The 24581-nt window shown below is 38.4% G+C and overlaps 1 protein-coding gene across 1 annotated transcript in view; it reads right to left on the minus strand.

Annotated features, from left to right (window-relative positions):
* LOC124122166 (mRNA-decapping enzyme 1B-like) overlaps nt 1-24581 on the minus strand; it is a 169429-nt gene that overhangs the window by 49936 nt on the left and 94912 nt on the right. Inside the window, exons 3-4 of the mRNA XM_046485292.2 lie at nt 8471-8598; nt 2019-2082 (exon numbers count right to left, since the gene is read on the minus strand). Coding sequence (XP_046341248.1) covers nt 2019-2082; nt 8471-8598 — 192 coding nt within the window. The remainder of the gene's footprint in view (nt 1-2018; nt 2083-8470; nt 8599-24581) is intronic.

Below are 24581 nucleotides of genomic sequence, written 5' to 3' on the forward strand. Positions count from 1 at the left end.
TAGATTCGTAGTCAGTGTTTTTTAATTCAAAATCAATAGGAGTGAGTGAGTGAGTGAGTGAGTGAGTGAGTGAGTGAGTGAGTGAGTGAGTGAGTGAGTGAGTGAGTGAGTGAGTGAGTGAGCGAGCGAGCGAGCATGGTTATACGCTGCTTTAAGCAATATTCAGCGTTGGCACTAGTTCCGTAGTCCTTGCCAAACTGCCCAATGGTTAGGTATCATAAGGACTAGTAGAAATATGCCATTTTTAAGGGTTTTACTATACGTTATCATTAGAAGGACTACTGGACTAAAACTGTTAGTTTCTACTGCTGAATACTCCAGCAATATCATGGTGGGGGACACCACAAGTGGGCTTTACACATTGGTACCCATATGGGAATCGAACCCTGGTCTTCGGCGTGACGAGCAAACGCTTTAACCACTAGGCTATCCCGTCGACCCCAAAATCAGTTGGAGTAAAAAGGTCCTTAGAACCCATGATCAGTAGACTGGCATGACATGGCTAAGGGCATAAACAGCACAGTTATTTGGGGTGCCAGTAGACAAACTGTATTCTCCCATTTGAAATGAGACCAAGGTACCAACTATTTTGATTGATTATCAGGAGTAATACCAGGTAGATTAGGTATGCAGTGTCTGAAACAAAATAAATTGCCAGGCTGCCATCAAGACCCACAAACTTTAGAAGCCGCTGGCCCTGACTAAACTCTCCAGGCCCTCATTAAAAAAAATGCAGCTTACTGTAACAAAAAAATGGACATGTCATTTTACTGCAGGCCATAAGGACCTGACATTAGATCTACCTGCCACAGGCCTACGGGCAGGCGCTTATATCGAACACGGGAGGAATAAGAATTAAAGGGCTCAATTGACCTACAGGCATGTTATAGAAAGTGGTTATATGATTTCTCTCTTGTTTGTCCCTTGCACATACTCTCAAAGGCTTAAAAAATGTTTTAAAGAGTTTCTCTGTACAGAAAATATATATATCAGAGGTTTTGAGCTCCACTACATACTTTCAACGTTCCCATTTGGTCTCCCTGCATTAGATGATGACTAAATGCAATAGTCAAATGAAGCTGTGACACTATAAAACTGATTTATTTCCTATTCCCTGTGCCTCGTGCCATCTGTGAAGACTAACAAAGATATTTTTACTTAATATAATTAGTACCAGGTGAGCTACTAATCTGACCTTGCCTTCACGATATTCAGATCTTGATATATGCCTACATTGCCGTCTTTCAGTCTAGGTGAGCTACAAATCTGGCTTGGCCTTCAGGATATTCAGATCTTGACATATGCCTACATTGTCTTCTTTCAGTCTAGGTGAGCTACAAATCAGACCTTCCCTTCACCATACTCAGATCTTGACATATGCCTACATTGCCTTCTTTCAGTAGAGGTGAGCTACAAATCAGACCTTGCCTTCACAATACTCAGATCTTGACATATGCCTACATTGCCTTCTTTCAATCTAGGTGAGCTACAAATCTGATCTTGCCTTCACGATACTCATTTCATGACATATGCTCGCATTACCTTCCTTTCGTCCAGGTGAGCTACAAATCTGACCTTATCCTCCTAAGACTGCTACAGCTGCCTACTTGCCTCATTCAGTCGGCTACTCCAAGTCTGACTGAAAAGGCTGCCTAATGGAAGTTTCTTTGAGGTCCTAAACTGCATGAAAATGTCTTTGAAGGTCCCAAGTCATCATGGAAATTTTATTCAAGTTTTTATATCCAAAATGAAAGGGCTACGTCAGGGTCTTAGGTCTTCCTGGAAAATATTGTTTTGTAAATGAACATCCTTATCCAAATTTCATTTAAAGTTGTATAGGTCTTAATAGAAATCTCTAGTTCAAGTTGTCTGAAAATAAGCAAGGTTAAGCCAATTGGTAGTATGAATCATGCACCTTTCATTAGTTGATACTCCTAAAGGTATAGCACGGTATGGGCGATCTAATTGATTTGTTGTGTCTTGATGAGCTGTGCTGGTGGTGGTTGCAGGTGACTTACTTGTTCATGAGATTTCCGATCCTGGCACACTCATCCTTCTCATAGAACCAGATGCCGTAGATATCTGTAACATGAACAACAACTGTGTAACACATGCACCAAACACACAACGGAGGAATGAGAACATTGCCTGAATTACTCAGCACAAATAAAGAGAGAGTCTAAGCAAGTTGGATTCAAGTCATTCAAACACCACATGCTTTCACTGCTTACTCAAACTTTATGATGGATGTCAATCTAGCAGTCAATGGTCGCAGAAACAATACCTCAGTTTCACACGTGGCACTTGTCACATCTAGATCAAGGTGAGGCGAAAAAGAGTATAAACATACACTTATATAGTGATGTGTGTAGGTGTACTTGGACTTGGACTAATGCCGATTTTATAGTGCTAGCCCACTGAGATACCATGCCACAATTTAACAAGGACACTCTACTCAGACATTATACTGACTCCGAGCCGGTCAGTCCTCGTCTTATACTCTTGAAGCTGACTGCCAGACAGGGTAACCACAAGTACCATCTTTAACACCTTTTGAAATGATCCAGCCAGTGGATTGAACCACAAACTGTCTGCTCTCCAGGCGGACACTCTGTCCATCACATCATGGAGGCTGTTTCACATTTTGACTAATACTGGAAATCGGCACCAGAGTGTGAGGTCCCCAACATTTAACAGGTCAGGGTTGTTTGTAAATCTAGCTCTGTTTGAAGCTGATCCAGAAAGATTCTTGCAATAATTTTTGACTATGGATGAAACCTGGGTTCACCACTTCCAGCCAAACAGCAATCTGCAAGTACTTTAACACTGCACATACCTAAAATTTATCCATTTTCCAAATGTCACAGACCCCTGCTTATTTTACTGACTTTGTGGATATACATCTATGACATCACGTAATATCCACAACCAAAGATTTCACTATTACAATACTTTGATGTTGGGATCAGAACTCATCAATCAACCCTTGTAATCAATATGTAATTTGAATGGGTCATAGTTTAGAGGATACAAATTGTGTTGGTTGGTTTGTTGTTTAACGTCGCACTCAGCAATATTCCAGCTATATGACGGCGGTCTGTAAATAATGGAGTCTGGAGTGATTAATATCATGAGCATCGATTGGCGCAATTGGAGTCGATGACATGCATCAACCAAATCAGCGAGCCTGACCACCGCAAATTGTGATGCTTCTGACTGCATTGGCCTACTGAATATCCTACCCAAATAATACATCTGAGACACAAATAAACCAACTATTACGTTGAAAACTGTATTCCAAAAGAAAAGCATACGAAATACCATAAAGCAAGAAATTAATATAAGAAGAAATTAATGTGAAAAATCTGATTGTCCCTGAATGCTTGCATTAATAATTTGATGCATTATATTCTGGACTTAATGGTGTTTACAGCGTTAGAATTGGCACTAGTCCTATAGTCCTTGCCAAACTGCCCAATAGTTAAGGTATCATAAGGACTAGTAAAAATTTGCCCTTTTTATGGGTTTTGCTATATGTTATCATTATAAGGACTAGTGGTCTAAAACTGTTGGTTTGTTAATGTAACACTATGTTTATTGTCAAGTCAGGTTCACTGCACATGCAACAATGACAAGCAAAACTCATGTGGTGAATTGTACAGCACATAACAGCGGTCGTGCTCAAAACTAAACACTGCTCATTAATTAAAAAAATTACAATCAGGATGGTCAAGACTCACGCAGCACATAGAAACTATAGAATGTTTGTCAGTTTAAATGACATTTGAAAGGGATATAACATACCTCAAAGTCTTTACTCAATAAGCCAGGGGAAAGATAATATGCCCTTGTATTGTCAAAACAATGGGGAAATTTGTACTAGCCCGAATGAATTTGTACTAGCCTCTGGCTAGCAGGCTAGTGGGCTTGTGTTATGTTCTAACCCTGATATTAGGCTATCACTCAATACCATATGATGGACTTCTAATCTACAGCCATTCTAGTTCTCTCAATAAATGTTACACTTGAAAGGTAGTGGGCACTCACATTAATTTCATGATGCACTTCAGGCTTGGGGTCGACACTTGCATCTATTTTGCAACCAGTTAATTTTATGACTTACAGTAGAACACACAGCATGAAAAGAATATGCTGACAGAACACAAAGTATCAAAACTTCGGCATTTTGAGTTGAAGGTTTTCCTAACATTAATTATGACAGCATCAGATTCACAACTCAGCAATAGCGCATAATAAAGTGTCCCAGGGGGAGGTAACTCTCTTGCAGGGGAAATACATTACCACCAGCTCTATCCCGCTCCACCCAGCATGCAACCTTTTTGACTATGAAAGACATCATTTGATAAATCTAGAACTGCACTACCAAATCTTTATAATTACTGATATAGGAACCCACAGAAAATGATGACCCTGAGATGCAGCCAACTAACTGTATGGCTAATTACAGCAGGGTGTCATAGCCTGGGCAGACACCTGTGACAAGGTTTCAACACTGAAGACATATCCAGTTCCATCAGCTAACAGGCTACGTTTCTCCAAGATGTTCACCCTGGTGCAGGAACATGATCTGATTCCTTCTCTCAGGCCCCACATATGGCTCGTTAATGCTGATCTAATCAAGGAAGATGCTTGCAAAAGTAATCAAGAAGGATTGGAGAGATGTAACAAAATCTAGTCAATTGAAAATCAAGTGTTTACCACCTTTGATGTAGGCTCTTCAGCTGTATGAGGACCTGCTCAGGTTGTCTCAGTCGATTGAACATTTGGCTGAAGGTCCTCGCTTACATTAAAAAGTCCTTGCAGGCTCAAAATTCTATGAAGCTCTTCAAACAAAATTTAGAAATATTTTCTCATTGAAAGAGACCAAGTAAACACTGATAGCTCCCACAAACTTAGGCATTTAGGACTTGTTAAAGATAAATTTGAATGTTTCAGCTGTAAAATGTAAAGATCATAGATTAGCTTTCGCTAAACTAAGACTCAGTTGCCATAATCTGGAGATTGAAAGAGGCAGCTACACAAACATGCCTGTCGACCAGAGAATATGTAAATTATGTAACAAGATAGAAGACAAAAAACACTTCCTTTTGTACTGTCCAAATTATCGTTATGAAAGACAGTTACTTATTTGAACACTAGATTTATTTAACTGCCAAAATGATGATAAAATCTTTGCAAGTATCCTAAACTCCTGCCTTGAAAAAGCAAAATATGTTTCACATATTATCTCTGACATGTTTAGTAAAATATCCTCTCTTGTAGACAACATCTTACTCCAACTATTGTGTCTTATCAATACAGTATCTACATTATTAAAGTGTACGCTGCCAGCCACCTCATGATATACATGTATATAGATGTTTATACACTATGAGTGAAAATGTCATATCTCTATATATAATGTACATCTTGTATATCTACCTTTCATGTTGATAGTTATATTTATTCCATATGTAGATAGTTTGTACCCTGCCCTACGAGGGTGTTCTGTACAATAAAAACTCTGACTCTTGACACATTATCTTGGTAGGGCCATTATGGCTATGTCCTAACATCAGGTTCATGTCATAAGCCTAATTCCCTAACATGTTGCAACCTTTGCTTATTCCCCATCAAACTTGAGCTTGGAGGAACAGGATGTTGTAGGATAGCTTAATCTGGACACTACACGTTTTGATAATATTATCTGGAAATGCTAACTATCGCGAGTAAAATATCCGTTCCATGTCACAAGCTTAATTCTGTGGCATCACTTACTATGTTGTTACCTATACCCACTCCACTTCTAACCTGGCCACATAGAGGAACAAGAACTTGTAGGGCAAAGCTATGAATTTATGCACTATATTGTTCAGCCATTCTTGATTTTTATTTAGCCTAGCTAGATTTTTTCTGTACCGAAGACACATGCTTGTGAACAGTTGAGTTTTACACTACAATCTATTTTCTTTCTGTGCAACACTGAAAAATACACAAGAAGACAATGTCATCGATATCCCCCGACCTTTTAATCATAATGTTGCTAATTAACAGCAGTAAGCAATATTCAAGCTATGTTACGGGGACCTGAAAGTAATCGAGAAATAGAGAAAGAGTTCAACTTGTTATGCTGTTGCCACGGAACACACAAAATATTTTTGGAAATATTCCAGCAAATCAAATAGCACCAGTTCAGTGCATGTCGGATGTGAATACAAAGTTTCATGAAGAAATATTAAACAGTTTAAATGGTTTATGAGCTACGCTCTGGAAATGTCCCCTTCAGTCTTCAAGACCATGTTGTATGAAAAACCGAGTAAATCTTCACAATATCCCACAGACAAGGATTCTATATCAATGTCCTAATTAATATTCATGAACATGTCTGAAAAACATGTTAAATCTTCACAATATCCCATAGACAAGGATTCTATATCAATCCTCAAGACCATGTTGTATGAAAAGCCCAGTAAAGCTTTGCAATATCCCACAAACAAGGATTCTATATCAATGTCCTAATTAATATTCATGAACATGTCTGAAAAACATGTTAAATCTTCACAATATCCCACAGACAAGGATTCTATATCAATCCTCAAGACCATGTTGTATGAAAAGCCCAGTAAAGCTTTGCAATATCCCACAGACAAGGATTCTATATCACTCTTCATTAACATGTTGTAGCTTCAGGGTGTCCTATAGACTGAATCATCTGTATCTTTATCAAATAACTTTCCTTGTCTGTACTGTCAAGGTGCTACTGCAAGTACTTCAATTTCAAGATGAGCAGAAAATCCCCTTGGCTCAATTTCTTGATGGGAATAGCTGCTGTTATCATAAGATAACATCTTTTTCAGTCTTATGTTTAATTTGCTGGCCCATAGATGCCTATCATTTAAACATAAATGACAATCAAACAGTTGCAGTGTACAGTTATGGCGATAGAGAACTGTAAATAGCTGCAGTTTGAGGAATATCAAGGAGGACACTATCTCAATTTTATCATTGCGAAATAAAAGCTCATCAATTTAGATTTTCAATATAATTTCTTTACACTTATCCTTTGAAGCAAAATTCTTCTTTGACACCACATGGAAATGTAGACAACTTAGATAAACAGGGAGCGTCATAGTATGGTAGATATATTTATTACTAGCCCGTGAAGAGATCACCAGTGTAATAAACATACAGCTATATTACACATTGTATAATACCAGAGCGTGTACTTACGAGGGGCGTTCAATAAGTTTTGCAACTTCAATATAAGACCAAGTCGCAGAATATCTTTTGCACTTTTATTTTTCAATATAATCTTCATTCACCTCAGTAGACTTATTCCATTTGTTCTTCAAGCTTTTAATAACACTTTTATAGAATCCCGCAGATTGGCCCTCTAACCACGCCTCTGTGGCAACTTTTATGTTCGCTTCATCCTGGAAGCGTCTTCTTACGCCTTTCAGTCTGAGCTTACTTACAACAGACAGGCCAATACTTGTCTTATGCCTTGAAATGGTCCAAACTTGTATTTAAATACGATAGTCATAATTAACATAAGGGTTCAAACCTTTCAGTATATTTCCAGACCCAAACATTATCAAACTGGTCCTATGTTCAACAAAGGGGTCAATAGATCTACATAATATCACATTTGCTTTTGGTAAGTAGTGAGTTAGTGAGTGAATGATGTCTTTTGTCACAGTCAGCAATATTTCAGCTATATCTCACAGCAACCATTTATTAGTCCAGTCTGGGTCAGATGAACCTGTAATTAAAATTATGAATAATGTCAAGGTGCAGCGGCATGCATTCTGCAAATTCACCTAGTGCCCATTTTGTCACCCTTTATGAAAAGCTTCTCCTGCAGACTAATATTGCCAGAGCTCGAAATAAGCTGTGTCTTTGCGTAAAGTATGCATAAAATAAACCGAAATATGCAGACAAATCCAATCTGTGTGTATCAAATACTATAAATACACTATTAAAATGTATATATTATAATTTTTACATAAAACAATTGCATATATTATAACTGTTAGATAAAATGATTGTGTATCAGCCGATCGCCAAATTCACTTACCGACAGTTACATTCGGAAAAGCTTCTGCGACAAACATACTGATAGATGCCAATTGAAAAGCAGATCGTGCCTAGTCAATGTAAATGTTGTACCTTAATTAGTCGCTGATTGGAGATTAAAGAAATAAACAAATTAACAAAAAATGGCTTCCTGGAGAGGGAGATGCAAGCAGACGCAGACGGGTATACTACTATTAACATATTTCTAAATGATTTACAGGGAAACAGGTTTAAGATAATACCAAAATGTGAACAAACAGGGAGCAAAATTTTGTTTGAACACACTCTAAAACTTGTGGATATCCAATCAAAATCAAACCCCTGGGTAAATTACCCCCAAAATCAAAAGTTTATCTAGAGCTCTGATTGTGTCTTGAGTAAAACAAAGACTTACTTTTGGCATTTCTGTAGAGGAGGAAGGGGTCCTGCACCTGGAACTCCAAGTCCTTGGTGATTGGCTCGATGAGGTTGTTGAGACCCAGTCGATTCAGAATCATGAAACCTTGAAGTGGGGTGGCAGACCTGTCAAATAAAGATAGAAGAATAAAAACTAGTCACACCCACTGACTTGTCAAGTAATCTGGAGCACTTGGCAACAATGTACGGTAACAACTAGTAATTAGTTCTGTCTGTCAGCCAAGACACCCTGGCACTGGGCGAGAAGGAAAAGAACATGTTCGGTTGGGAATTAGCCTTGAAGTAAGACATTTTGATGAAATAGGCTCTCCACTGAAGAATGTTGATTTATTCTAAATGTACACTTTCATTTGAACCAAAGGTTAACAAATCAATGATGCAAGCCGTGGCAATGATTCACTGGAAGACTTCCATCACTGAAACAGTTCAATAAACTAGGCAAACATCGTACAAGTATCGCTGAAGGATAGCCTACATGGGCTAAGACAGGATTCAATGAACAAATCATACCACTGTTAATCATGGTAAGAACATATCTTTGATCTTGTCAAAGTGGCCAAGTTTAGACACCCTGAATACCAAACATGACCCATCTTACCATGATTTACAACTACACCAATAACGTAATTATTACACAGGTCATACATTTCACTGGATCATACCAAAAAGGTTCTCAAAGAATGCTTGATTTAGAACATTATTTCAAGCCGGCAAACCTAGTGCCAAATAGGTGAAGCCACTGACCCACTCTATGTTCCACCAGAGCTACCATTTCTAACACCCTGTTCACATGCACCACGCTTTTTCTCACGTATGTATATTAACACCAGGAGCAAATTTACATGTCTGGAGCAGGTGCAAAAGTAAATGTAAATTTGCACTGTATGTATATGTTGTAATGTGAACGGTTATGCCAAAGTCACAGGATGATCTAATAACTATATATCTGTTGTTTTGCCACTAAACAAATTGTAAACACTTCTCTATTCTGAAAAATGACACAATTCAGACTACAGCAATACCAACTTTTATGCTGACATTCACAGCTGGGTGGACAGTGTTTTCTTTGCGTCTTAAAGGGCAAGTTCACACGGAAATGAACCTATTTTTCTTGTACTTTTTCCACATTAAAAGTGTTAACATAGAAGTGTCATAGACAAAAATATAAAAATATCACAATTAATTAACATATTTTTCGCATTAAACGATTTATATTTTTCACATTTACCAAGTGTTCTATTTCCACAACAAAAACACCATGGCTTATGCCCCTTGCAATATGACGTCATTGGTGCCAATTGATAAACATTATGACGTCATCATGCTTATTTGGAGCCGCTTCACGTGGTGTAGGTCCAGGTGTGTGATTCTAGCGTCTCAGATGCCAGCCAGCATAGTGTTATGCTGAGTCACCACTGCGCCGGAGTGTGTCGTAGACCATGTTGTTTTACATAAAAACTGGTCCTTGATATCTTTTGCGTTGAGAACAGACAGGGACCCAGTTGAATTAGCACCAATTACGTCATAATCTAAGGGGGATAACTCAGGCCTATTTTGCTCGTAAAACGAAGGCCTCATAACGGCATATCATTTTCACACTATTGTGAGCTTCCTACTTTCACTGTGAGAAAAAATGAGTGTATATTTTCAAACACAGATACTAACTAATTCTAAAATTGCATTTTGTTTAGAAAAAGAAAGAAAGTGATTTTTGCGTGTACACTTCCCCTTTAAGGAGTCAAAACTTCATGCAAAGATTTCTGTAAGGTAACTCTCTTCTCATGATTCGAAAATAACCTTTTCATGATGAAAGTCGTGAACAGACCGATGAATAATGTGCCTTACACCATTTACATACCTCAATTTACAAACTTAAGTTAATTTTCATGTGAACGCATAGTAAATTTACATATACACATGCGTGTATAGTTACACATGTGCAAAATTACGTATGTGAGTAAATGTTGTGCATGTGAACGGGGTATAAGTTTCAATAAAGGCAATAAGGCAAATACAGCAGGGGTACACCCTATAGGTCAAATCCAACTTGTCAACAGTTCATTTTGAGAGTTTTGAATTGACAACATACTGCAATACATAAATCAAATATCACAATATTCATTTTCTTCACAGAAACACCCCTGACTCAGGTAGTCTACATGGAATGGATACCCCCAGACAGTGTAGGGCAGTACAGAGAGTGCAATGTTCTGGGAGACAGAACCCCTAACAATAGACAGGTGTGCTGTGTAGCCCACTGCCCTGCGTGACTAACTGATCTGCTCGGCACGTGTACTGCTCGCTCACAGACGTAATACAGAATTATGGATGCTGACAGAGATGGAATAAGGCGGTGTGTAGAGATAAATATCATATGTGGCCACTGCTAGTTATTAGCCTGTAATCTGGAGAGGCTCTGCAACTTGTTGGAGAGAAGATCAAGCGTTCTATGCTCTCTTCACCTCCTCATACTGGTAATGGATCATCGAGCTTGAGAAAAATATCAACAAAGGAGTGAGTGATCGTCAGCTACAGTGAAATATCAGCAATGGAGTGACTGAGTGATCATCAGCGATCACAGTGAAATATCAGCAAATGAGTGAGTGAGTGAGTGGTTGTCAGTGACCACCATAAAATATCAGCAATGGTGTCAGTGATCGTCAGCTAGTGAAATATCAGCAATGGAGTGAGTGAGTGAGTGGAGTGAGTCATCTACAGTATAATATAAGGAAAAATTGAGGGTGCGAGTGAGTGAGTGAATGAATGAATGAATGAATGGGATAGATAAGGTCAGACGAGGATAAGAATGTAATTTACTTTTACTTTAAAACCCTATTTTGGAATTTTCAAAATGAATGTACTTTTTAAACATTGCTCCTTATCATGGTTACATATATACAATGTCGACACTGTCATCATGCTCAGTCTACGTAGGAGAGCTAGTTCCTCGCAGGATAATTTCTGGGCCAGCAGTTCCATGACCTTGACCTTCATTTCAAGAGATGTCACCAATAGGGCAGGACATTCTGACCCATTTCATGAACACTTAGTGTCATTACAGTAAAATGATTAAAAAAGATTGCTAGGCAACGACTTTAAAATCAATGTGCAACAGAGTGATTTATTCTAATGACTAATAATGGTGGCATCAGGAACAGCTTTTGTCCAGTTTGCTATCTCGCTCAAAGAATTGAAAGTATTGGTTTTCAGTACCTGAACCTCACAGATAAAACAAGATGGAGAAAATTTACCTAATTATTCAGTTAACAATGTTATCAGGGTAACTATTCTTCTCTTATAAAATATATACTACACCACTTTGGATAAGAGATATTTTTAATCTTTCCCCGGATGATGACACACGAAACTGAAACTCAGAACATTTCAAGTGTGTATTTAAATATCTGACATTACGATTATCCCTATCAAAAGTTAAGAAGTATATTAACCAAAGCACCTGCGGCAATAGAAATTGGCACTTATAAGTCCTGGATAGTGACTTAGTCCTTGAAAAACTGACGGCCTCTGTGGTCTAGTGGTAGAGTGTCAGCACAGAGAGTTCGATCCCCGGCCGCGTCATACCAAAAGACGTTAAAAGATGGTACTTGTTGTTATCCTGTCTGGCGTTTGGCATTAAGGGGCTTAAACAAGCACTGGTCGGCGCGGAGTCAGTATACTGTGTTTGAGTGGGGTATTCATGGTAAACTGAGGCATGGTATCTTGGTGGGCTAGAACTATAAATGAGCATCAGTCCGCATGCACAAGCACACGCATACACACACACACACACACGGACACACACGCACACGCACGCACACGCACACACACACAGAGGCTATATAAGTGCGATAATCTTTGACGCGACGTTATACCCCATTTCACCTCATGTTGCCAAACCTCTCAAAAGTTAAGGTATCATAAGGACCAGTAGAAATTTGCCATTTCTAAGTGGTTTTTTTTATGTTATCAAATAAGGACTAGTTGAGTAAAACTGTTAGTTTCTACTGCTGACCTGACCACTAGGTTCTTCCTATTCAATTCTCTCATTCCCAATGTGTACCTCAACCCAACACAGGTAGAAAGTGATACCACACTAAATGCAAGCTCCCTTCATCCAACTCTAACCCAGTACAACACATTGTTACCACCAGCAGGCTCTGATACAGTGTCTTGGAGTACAAAAATTGGCATCCCTCACGACCACAGTCTTGGTTGGATTATACATCGGCTGCAGCCTCCCACATGGGACATGCGTGCATCACACCGCTACCTTGTGCAAAATGCCAGGTCAGGTCTGACTACGTCAAATCGGAGCACCTCATAGCATAGTGCAGTACGAAACTCGTTCCACCTGGCATCTCACTGCTTCCTATAATCCAGTCTCATGGGTCATTTTGAAAAAGCGAGAGTATTTTTTGTTGTCTGGATATTTGTACACAGGTGTTGATAATGCTTGACTTTGACCATTGTAGAACCATCTTGTTGCATTGGGAGATATATAGCTACATATACACGCTGTTGTTATGAACACTGTAGAATCATCTTGTTGCATTGGGAGATATATAGCTACATATATACTGTTGTTATGAACATTGTAGGTTTTATATGGTGTGGATGTTGAGAGTGAGTGAGTATGGTTTAACACTGCATTTATTACCAATATCCCAGCAACATCATGATAGGGGACACCAGAAGATGGGCCTCACACATTGTACTCATGTGGGGAATCGAACCTGGGCCTTAGGCCTGATGAGCAAGGTCGCTTTAACCACTAGGATACCCAACTGACCGTGGATGTTGAGAAAAGACACATCATAAATAACTTAAAGATTTCAAAAGATTTAAATAGGTAATCTATAAAAACGTAACATAAGCATGTTTTTCCTGTTGGTGCATAAACCTGACGAACTTCAGTAGTACACAATGTTTTTCAGGTTATTTTTAATAGACTCATATGCCAACACTATCAAAGAAACTAAATTAATATGGTGAAACATGAAGGTTGCAAGACATTCTTGTTGCCAAGATTACAGCACCAACATGAACTCCAAAAAAACCTTCAGTTTTCTGAAATGGCTGTGGAAAGAGTAACTATGTCTAAAGGTACATTCTGTCGGAACTGACACTTATCATCATCCTGAACACTCTTAGCTTTTAGAAATATTCCAGCAATATTGACAAGCGAACACTTTAACCACAAGGCTACCCAACCACATCCCCAAATAGCTTATGAAGCTACCATACTGAATTTGACTGAATTTGATGTCTTTTTTTTATGGACTATTAATATTAATAGTAGCTAAGCTTACTAGATTGAGATTCTTAGTAGACATGGGCTTCAGACCAGTGGCAAAAGTCACAGCCTCTTCATCAGTGATTTCAGTCTCAAATTCTGTAAATTCAGTGACAATGTTGCCCATGTTTACCCATTTGGTGCAAATTCAAATCCCACAGATAACAGACCTTGAGCTTTCCCATACAAGCATATAAGGTTAGTATGCTGTAACCCTACCCAAGCCAAGTTTGAAGCAGGTGCCCAACACATTCACCACCGTTGGCGCCAATGGTGAGCACATCCAACACCACCGGTGCCAAGGTTCATAGTAGTCACAATAAAGAAAGACCAAGGTGGCTGAAGAAGAACATCAACAGGTTGTGGCTATGAAATTAAAACACACCTGTGAAGTCATTCTATTGTTCAAACGCTCATTATTTTCCAGCAATGAAGAGTTGTTTGTCAACCATACATTATCTTAACCAACATTTCAATTAATTTACCCTTGAAACAAACTGAATTATTTTTCATATTTTGTACAAGGGAATAATTCCAAATGTTGTTGGAAAATATGTGTCGCCAGCAGGGTTCGAACCCACATCATTTGATTTGAGGACGTCTAATTGTCAACCTCGGCTATGACGGTATGGTGTGAAATTAACTATTAAATATTTTCATAAATTAGCATAATCCTTAAAAGCTAAAAAATAATACATGTATATATATATAATGTTGTGGTACAAAAGGTTACCTGTAACAATGTTCAAATTGAAAGAAATTAGATAAACCTGTAGTCTGTCTTACAGACCCTGATACAAATATATATCAAATACAGCCCATGCAAGTCTATAATGTTTGGCAAGTCTAGATCACTGCAGTATCAGGAATGAAGAGAGTCACTGGGCTCCTTTTTATTATATTTTTATTAAGATAACTGAACAACTGTTTTTTTATGTACGATATGTTCATTTCAGAGACTAGATGTTAAGTCTAATAAACCTGTGACGAGAAAATAAATCAGGTAAACATATGTATCCTTGTTCTGGTCTCAGTATATCCCTGTCAGCATGTATTAACAGTGTGCAAGTGATACAATACTAGTTTAAGACCTCTCAAACATACAAAGAGCTGTGTACCATGCAATGTAAATATCAGCTCGCGACACAGTTTGGTGTACGTGCAACAGCAGCATGTCTCGTGCATCATGCAAGGGCAAGTCATCCAGTATAAACAAAGTCTACAAAGAGTTCTGGTTTATGTTTCTAATACTTTCCCAAAGAGAATGTGGTGAGTTACTCGGACATTCCCCTCTACAGAGAGTACCTCTCTCAACTACCAGTGGCAGTACTGTGAACTTGAGATGCAGAGGGTTAAGGGGGACTGTGCAACCTTGTTTTTCCCATGTTGGAGAGTACCTGTCTCAACTATCTGTGGCAGAGGTTGTTTGTTTGTTGTTTAACGCCGCACTCAGCAATATTTAAGATGAATGACGGCGGGCTGTAAATAATCAAGGCTGGACCAGACAATCAAGTGATTGACATCATGAGCATCCATCTACACAATTAGGATACGATGACATGCATCAACAAAGTCAGCGAGCCTGACCACCTGATCCCATAAGTTACCTCTTACGACAAGCATAGTCACCAGTTAAGGCAAGCATGGGTTGCTGAAGACCTATTCTCTACCTGCATCTTCACAGGTCTGTGGCAGTGGTGTAAACATATTATGATCCAGATGTTTAAAGAAGGACGGCTAAACTGTGTTCTTCAGGTCGGAGAGGCATGTACTGTCTCTGCTACCTGAGGGGTAGTGGTGTAAACCTTTTATGAATCAGAAGTGTTGAAGGGGACTATGCCTCAAGAGTTGATGACCAGTTCCACTCAAGTTTTGGATGTTGTTGTTTGTTTGGTTGTTGTTTAACGCCGCACTCAGCAATATTCCAGCTATATGATGGCGGTCTGTAAATAATCCAGTTTGGACCAGACAATCCAGTGACATCATTAGCATTGATCGACGCAATTGGGATACGGATACATGCATCAAGCAAGTCAGCGAGCCTGACCTGCCGATGCCGTGAGTGACCTCTTACGACAACCATAGTCACCTTTATCGGCAAGCATGGATTGCTGAAGACCTATTCTACCCCGGATCTTCACGGGTCTTTGGATGTTGTAATAAGTACCATTTTCTAAACTTATACATTGTCTTGTGTAATACAAAGAATCTTTAACAGCTAGATGTATATCACTTACTGAAAGTAGTTCCTGTCAGGTGACCTTATTTGCATATCTATAAGATTGATTTATCAATATTAGTGACTTACCACTAAATGATAAAATTTATTTTCAATCATAATAAAATTAAAATTACATAACAACCTTCATTAATGGAATACTGAAGTGAACTCAGTATGTCAGAAGTCTCGTCAGGTGAATAGGTGGTGCTTCCAAGTATGACGTTACACCCCAGACAAAAACAATATGTTTGCCAACTGTTTTCAACAAGTACCGAGTCAGCAAGAAACAAAACAAATGCGGCCAGTGAACACACACCACCTTCCCAATCTGTCAAGAGTGAAGACTTCACATTCACACAGAAACAGGAATCATTTCCAAGAGGCATAATTAGAGTTATTTTCAGAAACTGTTCACTGAGACCAACAACCGCCATGGTGGGAATGGCATCACAGAACAGAACACCTAAGGTTTATATATCCAATATTTGAGTGTAGTCTCCAACAGGTGGTGTCTGCATTATTTGAGATGCTGGCCCTTTGATGTGTTAGTTGTCAGAGAAATGACAGACCGTATTGTATATTTCCTTAGGTCCTCCTTCACAAGGAGAGCTACTTAACCTGTCTGTCTCTCGGCTTCACATTGCGCTGGGTTAGGCAAGGGGAGACAGGTTGGAGGAGGAGAAAGGGATTAAAAAATAGGGAATTGGAAAAAAACCAATCGAAGTGGCATATTAAGCACATTAATGCATTGAGGAGCCATGCAATCATCTTGCACATGAGCTTCAAATATAAACACATTTTGTCTTTGAGCAATGCAATAACGTAAATAAGCATCAATTATAAACCCATTTCTTTGTGGTTTCATGCAATAATATAAATATATATATAGTCTCAAATATAGACACATTTATTCTGATGTGGAGACTTGAGATCATTCTGCATATAATCATGAAATAATCGAAGGCGTATTAAAAAATTCTGCTTGGTTTCAGTTACCCGGTTACCACAAAATTCCATATTTAAAACATAGGTTGCTATTTCCTGCTTAACACATTAAGAATATTGCTATTTAATGAAAGTCTTTTACCTAATTTGAATTTAAGGACGGTATCCATTGCTGTAATTTGATTGGATCACATGCTTGAATTTGACCAATCGTGATACTTACAGTAGATTAGAAACCAATTTCTATCCAATAAAACAGCATGTTACACCTACATATTATGGATGTTCAGAGCTTTCTAACAATACCTAACATCAAATAAATCTTTATCATTCATACGTAGCTTGCTGACTTGGTTGATGCATGTCATCATATCCCAATTGCATAGATCGATGCTCATTATGTCAATCCCTGGATTGTCTGGTCCAGACTCGATTATTTACAGACCACTGTCATATAGCTGGAGTATTGCTGAGTGTAGTGTTAAACAACAAACAATTTGATGCAAGTCTGGTTGGTAAAACATGAATTCATTTACTGACTGTCATCTTTTACTTTTGCTAATTGAGCTGAACTGTAGTATTCAATCCCTATAAACTCTGAAAGAAAATACAACTCCCTTGACCTATATGCATTCTTGATAGAGGTCCACAATAATGTCTATATAGAGGCAAACCTTCATCAGATACTTAGATCATCTCACTATTGACACAATTCTTCATTTTAACATTGATTTGATAAAAATCTTATAAAAGCAGTGAGCAGAGTATATTTGGGCTGAATATTTCCACCACAGCACCAGCAAGAGGGATGGTGTTCAAAGATCTTCAATGATAAGTTACAGATTACTTCAAACTTAACCAAATTTTACTGCCCAACTGATGCAATCGACTGTATTTTGTTCATGAGCTGAACATATCAGTGACAGTGGCAAAGCAGAAACAAATGAACTGGTGAAGCAGAGTGATATGATCTCAACAGAAACTGCTCAAGGCATTCCTAAGAAGCACCTCTGTACAAGCTTTTCTGGCAAAGATTGCTATGTCATCATCAATAACAGCATCTTTCTGTCAACAAAACATGTGTCAAAAATAGCTAGACATCTAAGGAACATGTTTGAAACATGTTTGAGTATTAGTAAGTTCCTGTTGGGGCCTTGAAACAAGAATGGATAGTTATGTGAACTGCAAGAAAAATCTGAAGACGGTTGGAACCTGTTTTTAAACATGTTTCAGTATCAGTGAGTTTCTAAAGGGCAACATGCATCAACAACCATGACACAAGTAGGACAGGAAGATCTGAAAACTGTCGGAACGTTTTGAAACATGTTTCAGTATCAGTTAGTTCAAAAGGAGCAACAAGAATTGATAATATTAGGAAGATATACAGTTGCATGAATATTTGTTTAAACATGTTTCAAACAAAAAAACAAAAACAGAAATTTATAAATGTCATAATTATTGCGATATTTCATCATTTTTACTGACATTGTGGTGATCATAAAGTTCTACTGGCATATTTGGTCATCATCACTGTCTAGGTATTTGGTCATCATCACTGTCAATATATTTGGTCATCATCACTGTCAAGATATTTGGTCATCATCACAGTAAATATATTTGGTCATCATCACTGTCAATATATTTGGTCATCATCACTGTCTAGATATTTGGTCGTCATCACTGTCAAGATATTTGGTCATCATCACTGTCTAGGTATTTGGTCATCATCACTGTCAAGATATTTGGTCATCATCACTGTCTAGGTATTTGGTCATCATCACTGTCAAGATATTGGGTCATCATCACTGTCTAGGTATTTGGTCATCATCACTGTCAAGATATTGGGTCATCATCACTGTCAATATATTTGGTCATCATCACTGTCAAGATATTTGGTCATCATCACTGTCAAGATATTTGGTCATCACTGTCAATATATTTGGTCATCATCACTGTCAATATATTTGGTCATCATCACTGTCAAGATATTTGGTCATCATCATTGTCCAAGTATTTAGTCATCATCACTGTCAAGATATTTGGTCATCATCACTGTCAGGATATTTGGTCATCATCATTGTCTAGATATTTGGTCATCATCACTGTCAAGATATTTGGTCATCACTGTCTAGATATTTGGTCATCATCACTGTCTAGATATTTGGTCATCATCACTGTCAATATATTTGGTCATCATCACTGTCTAGATATTTGGTCATCATCACTGTCAATATATTTGGTCATCATCACTGTCTAGATATTTGTCATCACAGCCAAACAAACACAATTTCACAATCCCATGCAGATATGGAATCATCACTGACATTAAGTATTCGATATGAAACACAGTTTCATATGTTTATGTTTATCAAGCATGTGTGGCCTACAGGTCAGGTCTGACAGACAATAACAGCCAATTTCCATGCATGTACCCAGAGACAAGCCCTTGCTGTATGCCACTTATGCAAAACAAAATTTCCGCCACCAGTTCTTTCCAACGTTGCCTCCCTAAATTTTCAAAATGGGTTGTCCCATGCTGTGTTAGGAAAGTGCCACATGCATGATGGAGGGGTGAGTTGAGTGGCTTTTGACCCAGGGGAAAGTTTGGTGGCAGCTGCTTAGCATTTCCCATAGGTTGTGGAAACAAAGATTGGTTTACTCTCGCTATAGGCTAATCTGAAATTTATACTGGCTAATAGAAAGCTCCTGCTGATAGAAGGGAAAGAGGTAAATTGAGGTGAGCAAAATCTACATTTTCTGTGAACCTGAAACCCATAGCATAAAATTGGCTACAACTTTGCAATTTTGGTGATGATATTCCACCCTGATGTTGATGGTTAGCTTATGGCAACATTGCAGGATGTTCTTGGAAAACAAGACAAACATGCTAGAGCAAAGATTGGTTGGTTGGTTTGTTGTTTAATGCTGCACTCAGCAATATTCCAGCTATATGACGGCAGTCTGTAAATAATCGAGTGTGAACCAGACAATCCAGTGATTGATATCATGAGCATCGCTCCACGCAATTGGGATTTATGACATGCATCAACCAAGTCAGCGAGCCTGACCGCCTGATCCGGTTAGTCGCCTTTTACGACAAGCATAGTGACCTTTTATGGCAAGCATGGGTTGCTGAAGACCTTTTCTACCCTTGAATCTTCACGGGTCTAGAGCAAAGAACAGGGCATCTGGTTTTTTTTATTTTTGTTTTTTTAATCAAGTGCCCGGGGTGGTAGATGAGGTCTCTATACTAAACAGGACCAGATAGGTAGAGTGAGTGTGTGAGTGAGTGAGTGAGTGAGTGAGTGAGTGAGTGAGTGAGTGAGGCTGTGGTGGATGGGGTCACTGCTGCAATTGATGCCTTGAGCAAAGTTTCCAGGTTGTTTGAGAATGATGAGAAAATTTCAGGCAGGTCACACTTTGTTGTCTCTTACAACAACCTTGAGGCGTTGGGGACGTAATCCACTGGGACATCACCACATGAACAACCAACACAACAATCTGCAACCACTAGTCTGGAACCGTGTCTTGTAAAATTCTCTTCAGTCTGATAATAAGTTTGTTTGTTTATTTATTTGTTATTTAACATCGCACTCAGCAATTTTCCAGCTATATGATGGCGGTCTGTAAATAATTGAGTCTGGACCAGACAATCCTGTGATTGACATCATGAGCATCGATCCACACAATTGGGATACGATGACATGCATCAACCCCGTCAGCCAACTTGACCACTCGATCCCATTAGTCGCCTCTTACGACAAGCATAGTCACCTTTTACGGCAAGCATGGGTCGCTGAAGACCTATTCTACCCTGAATCTTCAAGGGTCTATAATAATAAGTAATATCAGCTAATAACAGTCTTAACAGTTGCTTGCTGTTGCTGTTTGTTGTTTATCGCTGCACTCAGCAATATTCCAGCTGTATGATGGAGGTCTGTAAATAATCGAGTCTGGACCAGACAATCTAGTGATTGACATCATGAGCATCGATCCACGCAATATTTAAACTCAAACAACAACTGAATATGATGTTAAGAGCTATGTTCGGCTAGTAGACTCAAAAGTTGAAGAAAAGAGTGAACAAATGAAACAAAACATTAAAGTATGTAATGGGGTATGTGATCATAACTGTTTTGGTGTTTTTCAAGTGATACAAGGGCAGGATCGTTGTAGCTAAAGTACTTGCAGTCAGGGTCATGGATTTAATCATTGTCTACAGGTCTGTGTTCAGACTGGAAAAGATTTCAGCCACATCACGGTCACCTGACATGGCTGAAATTTCTTTTACTGTTGTGTTGGCTTTACAAGAGGGTTGCGTCCATAGCTTCTGATGTATGTCATGAGTAGGTCGCACAGTACAGTTTTGACAAGGTTTGACATGGCTGCTAGTCTGCTAGTCTGGGACTACCAAAAGGTTTCAAGGGTCAGCAGTATCTTGTCACAGTGACGTAATGTTACCTTCACAAGTCTGAATATATCACCAAATTGTAGGATTTAGGTCATGGTTAGTCTTGTGCCATGACTAGAATTTTATGGTTTTTAAATCACTTTTACTACAAGACTAGGCAAGTCCAGGTCAAACAAGTCTGGTTTCCATGATTCCACTTTTGAAAACAACAGAGGCAGAAAGGTACTTTTGAAACACATAAATTAGAATTATTTTAAAGAAATGTTTATAAAGACTAAGTGGTAGTCAAGGTCAGCGTGTCTTTTCCTGAGAAATGGTTGCAAAACAATTAAATATTTTTTTTAATTACTCATTTTCTATTCATTACATCTTCTATTTCAATTTTAGAAACATGTAAACTTCATCAAAGGAACATCTGTTTCTATTTCTGTAATTTACAAAAACCTAAACAAATTAAATCTACATCAGAAATGAAATCCTATCTTCTGATTAGGAAGGTAGGTAACTTCAGTTAATGGGAATGTAATTTTGAAATCAGTATGGTCTGAACACTGCTGACTTGTGGCTGAAACTATTTGAAGATGCACAGGAAATTGATTAAGCTGTCTCCGAAAGGTAGTGATTACCGAACATGTGGAGCAAGTTCAGAGTAAATAATTAGAATAACATAAGACTAAAGAGAATGCTATTTCCCTTTGCATCCTGCTGCACACATGATATGATCAACCTAATTGATGCAAGGTAATGATGCCCTACTTCATAAATTAGATTGGGTTATTTAATGTTAAGGATGTTTTTTAAAATTAAGTTTCAGACATAAAAGTGTCAGGTTAAATCTCATTTGTGGTTTTAATATCATTTAAAAAAAAATATTGTAAGTTTTTTTCTGAAGAAGATTTGGCACAGTGCCAGTTGTACTTGTTCAGAGACTTGTAAAGATCCGGGGTAGAATAGGTCTTCAGTAACTCGTGCTTGCCGTAAGAGACGACTATGTTTGTCGCAAGAGGCAAATAATGGGATCGGTGGTCAGGCTCGCTGACTTGTTTAATGATGCATGTCATCGTATCCAAATTATGTGGATTGATGCTCATGATGTCAATCAATGGATTGTCTGGTCCAGACTTGAATATTTATACCGTCATATAGCTGGAATATTGCTGAGTGTGGCGTCAAACAACAAACAAACAAACCTGTACAGATGTTGGTATAGAGTGAGTGAGTTGGGGTAAAAGCTGCCCTGAACAGTATTTCCGTTATATCACCACACGTCAGTTTGGGGTGTTGGAATTTAGAGTAACCCATGAGTACAGATATGGCGCTGAAAGACCAGACATCATAATCAATGAAAATTTGGGATTCAAACACATTAAGAGAATCCTAGAAAGGCTAAGGGACACAACTCTGCACGGCAAATTGTGGGGCCTTAAACCAGTGAACCACATGTGCCCTCTCAGGTTTGAAACTGCAAATGTGATTTAGTGACTGAGGTCACAGACTAAGGCAGCCTTACACATAAAGTTCTGTGAGCTGTTTGATCATCATCAAGTGTTGAAACTGTGCCAGCATCGTCAATCATGCAACAATCAAAACAGTCTTCTAAAACCTAACTTTTATGTCACCCTTAAAGCATATTCATCTCACCTGCTAAGTATAACATCGCATCCAAAATGAACTTACTTATGACTTATTTTCTAAAGTAGGCTTAATACCAATTGAACATGTCAGCTGCATTGACCAGTCAAAGATTGTTACTGTTACTTGAAACCTCTGTGTGTTTGGTTCCAAATTCAATTTAGCACAGTCAAAACTACAGATAACTTAATTTCCTTATCTGAAATAAAATACTTCTGTTGTCAGGGTTCATTCTGGGTCATGAAATCATGGAAAAGGCATGTGGTTTTAGTTTTAGTTTACAAGGCCCGGAATATTTTGGGAAAATGTGATAGTTATTAAGTCAAGAAAATATAGTCATGGAAAAATAACATTTAAATACTAGTAACTTTCTTCTGGTGATATATTAGAGAAAGCAAAACAAATACAACTCAACCATCAGCTGTTTTGATTTTCATTGACATAATATTATGGAAACTGGTTAAATGCATTGGAAAGTCATGGAAATTTGTCTGGCTTACAGTGTATTGAAGCCAGTGTTGTGCCCCCAAAATGTTATGGTTACCACCTAAACGCTGACTCCACTACATTCTATAATGTACCCCACTGATGGAGTTCAATTCTACAGTTGTTTGTTCAATTCCTTTGTTTCACAGCCACCTGTGGATACCAAACTTACTTAAAACTGTATGTCCAACTTGATACAGTTGTTGTGAATACAGCTCCCTGCAGGATGGAGGTCGCTTACTGATGGCTGCCCGTGAGGTGCTTATTGATCACTGCAGCAAGACCTGGATATATCATGGATACACATGCAACACTATTGACAGAGTCATCATGAAGCCTCTTTGGCTTAAGGGTCTTTGTTCTTTAACACAAAATCAACATGTCATGTACTGCAGATTGTTGTTGCAAGGCTGATGGGTCTTTGATTTTCAGAAAATGCCGACTGTTTTTATGAATCATTAGCTTAGTGGAGTGATTTCTTTCTGTAACTTGTTGTTTTTAGACTACACTTGTCTTGTGGAAGCCTGTGTGTATGGTTTTATTAGATTAAAACTGGGCACAGAAGAGTGCATTTGTGCATAGAAATCATATCCTTTTTGCTACAACAGATGGAGTGAGTGAGTGAGTATGGTTTTACGCCGCTTTTAGCAATATTCCAGCAATATCACGGCGGGGGACACCAGAAATGGGCTTCACACATTGTACCCATGACGGGAATCGAACCCGGGTCTTCGGCGTGACGAGCGAACGCTTTAACCACTAGGCTACCCGACCGCCCCTTACAACAGATGGAGAAATTGATTGCTGTTCATTGGAAAGATGCATGACTGTGCACAGATATATGTTTGATTGGACAGAGAGTTTTTGTTTGTGATTATGGAAGTAGAAATTAGTGGCTGTAAAAGGAAGATGTCCGTGTGTCTGTATGTAACTTTAAAAGTATGTACGTATTAGTGGTGGGACGATACACCCAATATTTTACTTCTCGATACAAGTATCGATCACTGTCACACACTAAGTTAAAAATATCGATTCATACCTTAAATGTTTACTTTATTGGCTATTACATCGAACACTAATATGTAGTGAAAATTTATAAG

This window comes from Haliotis rufescens, unplaced genomic scaffold, assembly GCF_023055435.1.
Source record: "Haliotis rufescens isolate VD_foot unplaced genomic scaffold, xgHalRufe1.0.p SCAF_16, whole genome shotgun sequence".
Taxonomy (NCBI): Eukaryota; Metazoa; Mollusca; class Gastropoda; order Lepetellida; family Haliotidae; genus Haliotis; species Haliotis rufescens.